Genomic DNA, 10,600 nt, shown 5'->3' on the forward strand with positions numbered 1-10,600 from the left:
GCTGGGGTTAACACAACATAGGGTAACTCCATTCGTCCTTGAATCACACCAGATTTTAATACATCCAAGGAAGCAAGATTCTTAATGGAGTTTTGTGGCCCTTGTATAAACATGACCGAGTAACAGACTGCAAGTGCGGGGAAGGTGTTTGGGGTTTATCAGCCAGCTTTCTAGGTCTGGCCAAGCAAAAGCTGAAAGATAACTCTGTATGAGAGCAGTGAGTCAAGACAGCAGAGAGCTGGCTGTAGCCGGGGCCAAACACCTTTCTGCCAGGGGAAATGGTGGTGGCAAGCAGCAGTGTCTCAGGAGGAGGCAGGGTGCACCACACTCTTTGTACTGATCAGAGTATCCTTCTCAGGAGCTGTTTTCTGGGGCTGCTCCAGGGAGTTGAAGTTCACCTTGTATGCCAAGTACAGGGTATTATAGCAGCTTGGCTCATCATATATGTGGATTTACTTTTTCATTGCAAAGTGAAAACATTAGTAGCCTCCATGATTATGAGTTCTTATGTGTCCATTTCCTCAACTTTTGTTGAGCATTTCAAGCTCTGGTCTTGAAAAACACTACAGAAGAAAAGTGTAGAGACACAATATCCTGAGCACCACCTCTGTCATCTCCAGAAGGGAACACTTCAGGTCCACATTCTCATTGTCTTCCTAGTGCATCAATGGGAAACGCAGGCAGACATGGCTTTAAAATTGAAAATGGTTTATGTCTAATATATGTATCAAATTGCCTGGAAAAATAGCTTATTCTTTGACACCTCGGTGAAAGGAACAACCCGGGCGCAGAGGTGGGATTGAACAGTAGAGGTTAGAGACTAAGCTGGGTAAATCACTAAGGCTAAGGTCTAGCAGTCTGTTCCAAAAATTGTATTCCTAAAACCAGCCCTAGGCTACCGAGCTATGCTGTACCCTGCCTCTGAGTAGGATGTGCCTGTTGTGCTAAGTCACAGGATGTATTGCAGTTGGTTTAGTTGAGCAGCATTTCAAGCTCATCAGTCATGTTACCGATGTTATCAGGAAGGTAAACTGTTTCAGCCTCGGCTGCTCAGTCATTTTCAGAAAAATATTTCTACGTGACCTCTGATAAAGCACATTGTTGGGTATCTGTTGATGTTTTTCCTGTGTGACTTCAGTAATGGGTGACTGCTGCACTTGCTCTGTATCTGAAACCAAGTGGGCAAGGACAAGATGAATTAAGACAAATAAAACTGCTCTCTCACCTTCAGAGAGTCAATTATAAGTCCCCTGCTTTGCCCTTCCACTCTGGGAGAAGAAAGCAATGGTAATTTACCTAGGAGAAGCATCCTAGCCTCTCTCCCTGTGGACACCTAACCTGTCTGCCAGGTAATGGCATCAGATAATGTATTGTAATAGATGTAATGGGATAAATCTAAATTAAATTTTATGTAATGGGATAAATTTTCAGAGTTCAGAATCAGTGGAAAGATTTTTCTCTTAACAGCCCTGAAATTTGTTTTACAAATTTCAAAAACAGTTTCTGCTTCCTTATTCAGAAGCTATTTTGGAAGCTAGTTTTGAAGCTTGGAAGGTCACGTCATAGGCAAATAACACAGTGGCAGATATGGCTCTTGCTTTATAATCCTCTAGTTTTATTCAAAGTCATGCACGCTTTGGAAAGTTCTGCTCTAGTGGGTATGTGTCCTGGCCTTGCTAATAACTTCATTTACGTTGTCAAAGCAATCTGTTTGCAGCTAGCTCAGCAGACCTATTTTTCAACCTAAAAGGTGAAATAAAGCCTTGTCCTCACAATACTTCACTGTTGCTAATATAGTAATATGATTCAATTCTTATTACTGTGCTCAAACTTTGAAACCTGTGTCTCTGAACAGCAAATGCATGACGGTGTATTGTGTAATGTGAGATACTGAGACCGAATCCTTACTTGGGCCTTGGCTGTGCAAACACATGTGCGTGCATGAATTTTGTGTTTACATAAATCTAAAACCACCAAGGGTTTATGTGCTTTCATTTCTAGATACGATTGCCCTGATTTTTAAGTACTCAAGGGTGGAATCCTGACAAACTTGTTGAGCTTTAACTCAGCTTTTACTGAAGCCATATTTCACCCCATATTCCCATAAAGGTACAACACTTCCAGGGGCTTGCATGAGAATTAAAGATGAGAAGCAGTGCTGAAAGTCAAGCTGACACTTTTAATGCTCTGGAGGTTCTTTTCTGGTCCATATTTACACTAGTGAATACTTTCCTATTCCAAATGTTATTTAACCAGATTCTTAGTGCATTTTTAGTTCTGGAGCTGCAAGGTGGGTTTAAGTTGTTCAAACACCTATCTTAATAATAATCCTGGCAGAGGAACTTCATGACATGTCAAACCCACAAGTAAACTCTTTTTCTTTTTTATTTGTTTGTAGGCTAACAGTGGTAGTTCAGAACTGCAAGAAATTATGAGAAGACGACAAGAAAAAATCAGTGCAGCTGCCACAGATTCAGGTGTGGAGTCCTTTGATGAAGGAAGCAGCCACTAAATGTGTTTCCTCTTTTCTTTAATTCTATTGTCCATAGCATTATACCATCCAGCTTTGCTTTAGGAAGCAGTGAAGGTGAATGTCTTACTATATTGTAAACGTAACTAGCCATCATAAAGAAAATTTACAGTAGTCTCCACAGAAGTACCTGCTGCTGGCTTCTCATCATTAAAAATGTACAGATGAGAAATTCAATGGAGGTTCCTGACGGGTGAAAATATTGGCACATGATTCATTTACACCCAAAGATGAGTCCTGACTTTATGGAATTAACATGACAGGTAAACTGGAACATGTCTTTGTGATTCATCCGAGGGAAGCTGAGCCAGCAATAAAAAAGCATTTGAACCTTTCAGTAATAACAAGATTCTGAATCCCATCTCTTGCTGTAGTGGGCAATTATGTCTTTTTGGCTCAGTCTGTCTTGTCATGCATTGGGCTGCAGGATGTTTACTGAAGTCATTGATGCCAGCAATCAGAGAGGAACTGTTTAGGGCATGAACAGCAGCCCAACATAGACTGAATCCTTCTTGCATCACTCCCAAGATGTTTTATTACTAATGATGCTGTTTATAGCAAAATAATACTCTGTACATTGATTTTATCAATACTTCACTCGTAATGAACTATAATATTGCACAAGAAGGAATAACTAGAAAATATTAACACAACTCGGCTCAAAGGGGTGATCAGATCTGCTGTAGGTAGCCTTGAAACTATTTGCAGTACTTTTTTTTTTTTTAATATACTTGCGTTTTTTTGTCTGTAACTTAACCCATCAAAAGAACAGTGTATAATCTAGACTTCTCTGTGTGTTGATCCCAGATGTGAGTTTTTCCTTATCTAAAAAGCTATTGTTCCTTTATAAATGTAATCTTTTGGAAAAGTGGATTCCTGGAGGCAAAAGGGGGAGAAAAGGAAACATCCCTCCCAGCAAATATTTTTGAAGATGCAATGATTTTTGTCACAAAATGTTCTGTTATTTCACATGGTTGTGTGATTTTATATATGATATATGTATTATATATAATATATAATATCACTTAATTTAGACAAATTTAATCATCTAGTTTGATTAAGTTTCATAGTGCCTTCTTCACATGAATCAGCTTAAAGTCTGCAATAAACAGTATTTCTTGTCTGTTAAATAGTTGTATCTTTGTGGCTACAAAGATGGTATTGAAATAAGAAAGTGTTCTTGATTTTTGCCATTAGTTTGCTCTTCCTCTGCGTACAAGGGAAAAAAGAATCCTATTCGCTTTTCGTAAAAAAATTTAAAAACTTAATAAAAGTGTTTAGTGCCATTTATTGTAAATGTCCTTACAAATACATCTTCTGTGCATTGGTTATGTGTCCATGTATATTTTTACATTTCATGTATATTCTCTATGCCTGTGAAAAGTACGTAGGTTCTACACTTGTCATTTAAATGTAGTCTTATCCAGAAATGGGTCAAGAAGTGACAAATCCCAAACTGAAGACTCCAGCTGCCACAGCTATCACTAAGAAATGGATTCTTGTCTTACCCAGTTGAAAGAAACGATGATTTTTGATTGCTTTCTCCCTATAGGAAGCATTTGAACCAGCACACGTGCATGGTAACTGTATCCATTCAACCTGTATACATAGCTTTAGGGGGGAAAATGGTCTGTCTCACTGCCTGTCCCCTCATTGAAGGTCAAGCCCAGACCTCCAAAGGCTTGATGTATTCGCTGATACACGTTTACAATTTCTTCTTCCCCACCCTCTCTAGTAAGCGTCCATACCTAGCCTGAAGAGCGTTCACTGTACAGCAAAGTCCCCTACACTGGGTGGTGAATGACTAAAGAAAGAAAGGAAGATCTGAAGCTACTCTTACATAGATGCTTCGTTACTTGTAAGTACCAGGAGCAGGAAATTTCTAAAAAGGTCTTTGAAACTCATATTTAAAAATAAGGGTCGCTGTCTTTTCTCATGGAAAGTGTGTCTGATTCCATAAAAGGCCTTGTGGTGGTTACCTGCACCTCTATTCCCCTGTTTGTTACCGAAATATCAAGCTGATCTTCATATTCTCTGCAAGCTTATTCTAGCATTCAGCATAGGGTTTGCTTTTGCCCAGAAGGAGGCATCAGCTCTGAGACTTTTCAGACTTTGTGGAGTTTGGCATGCGGACGTCTTGGAGGAAGCGCCCATGTTTCATCTCCGAGAGAAAAGAGGTGCCTTCACAACTGTTTTTTGGAAGCTGGCTTTCTGTGTAGCTGTTAAGTTATATAGAAAGAGCCAGACAAGTTTGAATGTGGTCAGTGTGCTCAGAGGCATCTTTGGAGATGGGAGACCCCTTCCAGATACTTGAGGGATAAGCAGAGTAATTTTGGGGTTTGGTTGGTTGGTTTGTTTCTGTGTTTTTTCATAGTTTTTAAATTAACTACTGATGACTTAATACAGTACAACTCGAGTTGTATTTTACCCTTTAACTTTGCTGAACTAGACTTTATGATTTCTGTGTTATGGTCTGTGAAATCTGAATGCCATTAAGGCAGATATTTCTCTCTTTGCTGGAATTTCCTTGATGGTTTAAAGCACTGCAGGGAGCTTCACCCCTCTGCTGCGCAGTTTTTGAATTTTAAGCTTGTTGGCAGTTATGAGAAATCAAAAGGGGATCTCATTTGGCGTTCCTCAAATGAAAATAAAATGTTTTCTTTGAAATTTTCAGTGTCTTAAACGAAAACAGTGGTAAAACGTGATGTTTCATTCAATGTTTGCTTTAGGATTATGAGCTGTGAGGATTATTTTTTTTACACTAATATTTTAGAAAGATGTGATATGTGAAAGTGCCATTGAAAGGGAAACAAAACAGGTTTTTTAAATGTCAGAAAAGTGCCTTATATGTCGAAAAAGGAGTCGTGTTTGATAACATAGGAATTACTTTGCTATTTTGCTGCCATTGAGTGCCTTTTTAACTGGGTGGAGGGGGTTTTAGCAGCCTGTGTTCACTCAGCAGTTTTATGCTTTCTAAGCGCATACCTTTTCACATCAGCAAGGCACTTCTTCCCACTCCTTTAGTCTGCTTGTTCCCTTGGGATGCCATGGGGAGAGAAAACCACTGTGAAACCTCACATTTAATTCAGAAAGAAAGAACACTTCTAACCAATATTGATGCATGGAACAGTTTACTTACCGTCTAGCAATTCAAATGTTAAACAGTGCTTTGCTCTGGCAAATTGTGATCTATAAGTGAGATTTTTATACATACTTTTATTGCTCAAAGCATTGTGCTATATAAAAGTTTGTGTTTTGAGTGGGGCTGGGAAATAAGTGCAGACTTCCACATTATGGATGTGTGCAGAAATCAGTGGTTTATGGGGGAGTAGATATCCAAAATGATACGATATTCTGAAATGTGCAGGGCTCCCAGTGACTTTGTATTCATCAGTGTTTGTGAAACTCTGAAAGTGTCCCTGGAAGTGCTTTGCTGGACAGTAACATCAGTACTTTGCTAATTTAACTAAGGGAACAAATAGAAATCCATGAATAACTGTATGATGTGGATTAAGTCCTCCTAATTAGGAAACATGTAACTATCAGAATTTTCATTGTATTTTTATTGTGGGAAGTGAAGACATTTTGAGTTTTCAGGTTTTTTGGACACACACAGAAGCAAGCTATAGCTTGAACACCAGATCCTTGTTCAAGCATGTATCTCCACTTGTTTTCCTGGGCTGCCTATCATGCATAAGGGAAACAGGATTATGAATGGGAATCCATGTTTCTGGCAAAGCTACCATTTTATAGGAGCCCAGTTTTTCTATGATGTTTTTTCCTGAACTGTGGAGCCTGTGTAGTGTCTAAAACATGAAACAAACATCCCTGTCTAAGGATTGAGTCTGATAGATCAAGAGTATTTGAGGGAATATTTCTGTGCTCAGCCTCCTACCTTTGCATACAAGCAACAGTGTTATGTATGGGAAGTGCAAAATGAGGGACTTTGTAAGTGTGCATTGGGTCTTGTGTTTAAGTATTTCACAAATGTGTTGGATTTTACTGTGGCCTTATTTTTGCTGATAAGTGCCTATTTAACTGCCTTTGGCTCTCCAGTATCTTTTTTCAGTTTCTCTGTAGTTACATGCTTAGGTTGCAACTTTGGCCTTTTACTACTACTATTTCAACACCCAGACCAAAACCAGTATCGGGATATTAGTCTGTGCTTCTACTTCTTGGTAATACTTGTAGAATAAAAGAGGAGATGAAGGAAAATAGGGAGGCTTCCTAGCCACCACTGCTGCCCATCACAGCAGCAGCAAAGCTCAAAGCCCCCTGCTCCCATCCATGTCAACAGCACTAACAATGTCATCCTCTCACAAGAAATGGCTGAAAGCAACAGCTTTTGCCTGCCCGAATGAAACTACTGTTTTCACACAAGCCCTTTAAAAAGTTAGAAGTGGGAGGGCGGTGCTGTGACTCTGTGGTTAATGCACTCAGGGAAGGAAAGGCCATTTTGGTGCCTAAGATTATGATGATGGATATTTGACAAGGGGCAACTTTGTTGTCTTTTAGGCACAGGAAAAAAACCTGTAAAATGAAGTAAAGCACAAGTAAGGCTTCTCAACCTGTTCTTAATCCTTGCGTGAGGATGGAAGGAAACGGTTCTGAAGAGCCAAGTATGTCAGGTCTCACTGCACATGGCATGCTAGGAGAGACAATGTTTTTGCACGTGGATCTAAAAACTTCTTAGGTCTTCTAAAACATGTCCTTAGGTTTACTTGTTCCTTCCGGGGCAGCATGCACAGCATGAGGCAACAAGGAGAAAACCTGCCCTGGTTTCAGTTAATGGTCGCTCACTGTGCAGAGCTGCTTTTACATACGTCTGGGTCAGTAGATGCTGTAAGAGCAGCAGATGAATATAGAGCATCTGTGGTGTCAGCAGAACTATAGGCATGAAACCCATAATTCAAAAAAACCTATTACAAAACCTGAATCTTCAGACAGCTTTGCAGCTGCAATGACTTGAGAGTTTTATTTTGACAGATGCTGGAAACCATATCAACATGCAGCACGAGTCCCAAAACATTGCTCTTTTGGACTTGCTTTCAAGGAGTGTGACAAGGTAAAACCGAAAGTGTGACATGTCGATTCAGGCTAAAAGGCTCTGCATGAGTCTTCTGAGCCACAGTGTCTCCCAGACTATTTCCTTGCTTTACTTGTGTCTTGAACTCTGGGAGACGTGGTTTCCACTGCCATTCCAACACACCCAGCTATGCAGTTTTGCATACCATACGGGGTAGGAAAAGGTATTTTTCTGAAGGTGTTTTCATAGTAATTGATTTTGTGATTAAGTAGCTATTAAAGGAAAGAAACCCACGTGTTACTGTGCAAATGGAATGATTTTTTGACATGCATTCAAAAACTGTCTAGTAAATTCAGGCTATTCAGGCAGTATTGTTTGCAACAATGTGATTTTGGCATCTTTGCAGCAATCTTATACCCTGTCACATTCAGCCAAGCTTCTGTTACAGCCAGCTCATGCTGTGATATTTTGTGTGCATGTGAATGTTTTAAAAGTAACCTGCTTACTCTGGTCTATGATACAGAATAAATGTAGACTTGATGGGAAATGGCCAGCAGGAGGGAGGAGGCAGTAGATGAGAAAGCAAGAACAGTTGTGGTTTGTTGTTTTGTTGGGTTTTTTTCCCCTGGCTAGTGCTGTAGAGGGATGTGAATATTTTTTCTGAGTAAACATATAATGAAACTCTGAAACTTTTTTTTTTTAAAAAGCATGAAGACAAGGTCTGAATGGTCAAATGCTCATTTATAATTCTGTCTTCTGTTCAAATTAGGCCAGACAAATCTTTGCTGTTCCTACTGAAATGGCAAGCCCTCCAGCTGAGGCGCACTGGTGAAATGAGAGAGAAACGTCTACCATTGAAGCCTTTCTTGTTAGCAATCTGCTCCTTGAAGGCAGGGCTCTCTGCCCTTTTGCACTGACCTCTGTGCATCTTATTTAGAGAAATAGCACCTCTGCTTTAAGACTGGGCTTAGTGGAAACAGTATTAGATGCACGGAGAGAGGAGGGGTGTGCAGTTCATATCATATGCATTTAATAATCAGAGGTAGAGCCCAGTTTCTTCAGTACCCTTTGCAAGGACCTGTTTTATTTGGGGGATTATGTTAAGTCTATGCAGTTTTGCATAATATAGATGGGATACTTCTTTGAAGGGAGTTTTCCATTGTAACCAATATGATGATGAAGTAGATATTAAAGGAATATACACCTATTTACCTGCTAGTGGAATAACTCCTTGGAAGAAGAAAATCAAATATCATCTGAAGGAGGTTACCAGGCTCCTGGAAGTGGCTGAGCTACCAAACTACACCCTGGTACCCTGACAGGCGATAGCAGGCCGCGGAGCGAATAGAAAGGATATGTGGGTGTGTTTGCTGTTTTGCTGATAGTGACTTCTTCACAGGTAAGCAATCCAGTGTGTTTACTTTCAGTTCAAGTTTGTTTTGTTTACATTGAGTACCATTGCTGCTAACTTCCAATGAGGTGACACAAAGCAACAGGTTACAAAAATGCCGTCAACATCCATTCTGATAGCATCCATGTCACAATTCACAATGATGTACCAGAATTATACAAAGACAAAAAAATAATATATATATAGCTAATTACTCTGACTAGAACTGAAACTGACAGCAAAAAAGAAAAGACCCCCCCAGCCCTGACCCCGAAGCCCCTGCAGGAATCCATACCAACGCTTTGGCAGCCTTGTAGCAATAAAGCAATAACCAGCCCTTCACATGCCAAATGTGAATTCCTGGCTTGGAGAAATAGTTACATCTGTTAAAGCACTTTTTTTTTTTTTTTTTTTATCCTTCTGCCCTGTGCCCCCCTCCCCCCCCAACCTGAATCAGCTTCATGTTTTTACATGGGGTTAATACTTATTAAAAATAATAAACAAATGAGGGGTATAGGCACCATAGACTGCTCAGACAGTTAAATGTGATAGTAATGGAGTCTAAGATATCCCAGCTTGAAATTCAGCTGCCCTTTGATTACATTAATCTAAAACAGGAGCCTGATCAGTGGCTTTACTGAAAAGGTTGGCAAAAAGAGCAATCCCTCTGCTTAATTAGTAGTAGCACAGTTAAGAACCGAAACCACCCTATCTGTCAGTGTTGGCTGCCTGCTTCAGCTTCAGGCTTCATGGTTTGGATTTCTGCTTGTCAGTTCATTCCTCGGGTCTTGTGCTCCCCCCAGACCCCACGTACATCAGTGCTGTAGGAAACAGTCAAATCCATGTACCCAGCAAACCCCTCTACCCTCCCACCCCCTTTTCTCTCACAATCTCCGGATTTCTTCATGTATGTTCATGCCTCGCTATTTACTAATGAGGTATTATTAGATACTAACAATGCCTGCTCTCCTATAGACATTAGCACAGACCAGTGACACATGAAGAAAGCTCTTCAGTCAACCATTAAAAAAATATTGCACTTACTTTAACCTTAAGCCCAACCTGCACAGAAAACAAAAAATAATTTAAAAAAATTAACCAAAAGTACCGAACAAAAACTCATCACTCTGGAGCAATCTATTTTATGCACGTATAGTGTCTTTTCCTTCATGTTGTTTAGTTGAATTTGGTCCAGTATTCTAAAAAAATGTCCAGAAATTAAACAGTTCAAAAGACACCGCAGGCTCGTTAAGGCTTTGTCTCCCCAGTGCTTCAGAAAGTTAAAAGTTTCTTTCTTTCATTGTCCGTGTACTGCAAAGCAGCGGTCTCTCGTGGCAGAACAACTGGCCATTCAAACCATCAAAAGAAAAAAAATCAGAAGCAAGGGAAGATGGGTGTGCTTCATGGTCTCACCTGAAACCAAACACAGAATGATTTAGAAATAAATAAGGAAATAAATACAGTTCTTGGCATTTATTTTTGCCAGCCATTGGATACAGGCTGGGACTGCAGCCCACCAGTAGAAGCAGCTGGGCTCTGGGACTCAGATTAGACAGTAAACTACTCAAACATTAGGAGAAGTGAGGCAAATTGGAGTTCATTTTACAGGCAGAGGAATGATGTACACAGAGGCTAATAAAGGCGCATGTGCAAC

The 10,600-nt window shown here is 40.0% G+C and overlaps 1 protein-coding gene across 1 annotated transcript in view; it reads left to right on the plus strand.

Moving 5' to 3' along the window:
* The window catches only part of EPS8 (epidermal growth factor receptor pathway substrate 8), a 55,865-nt gene extending 52,878 nt beyond the window's left edge, over positions 1–2,987 (plus strand). The window contains exon 20 of the mRNA XM_010566124.1: positions 2,399–2,987. Coding sequence (XP_010564426.1) covers positions 2,399–2,512 — 114 coding nt within the window. The 3' untranslated portion in view covers positions 2,513–2,987. The remainder of the gene's footprint in view (positions 1–2,398) is intronic.
* The last annotated feature ends 7,613 nt before the right edge of the window (positions 2,988–10,600 follow it).

Source organism: Haliaeetus leucocephalus, unplaced genomic scaffold (genome assembly GCF_000737465.1).
Source record: "Haliaeetus leucocephalus isolate CR32 unplaced genomic scaffold, Haliaeetus_leucocephalus-4.0 Scaffold206, whole genome shotgun sequence".
NCBI lineage: Eukaryota > Metazoa > Chordata > Aves > Accipitriformes > Accipitridae > Haliaeetus > Haliaeetus leucocephalus.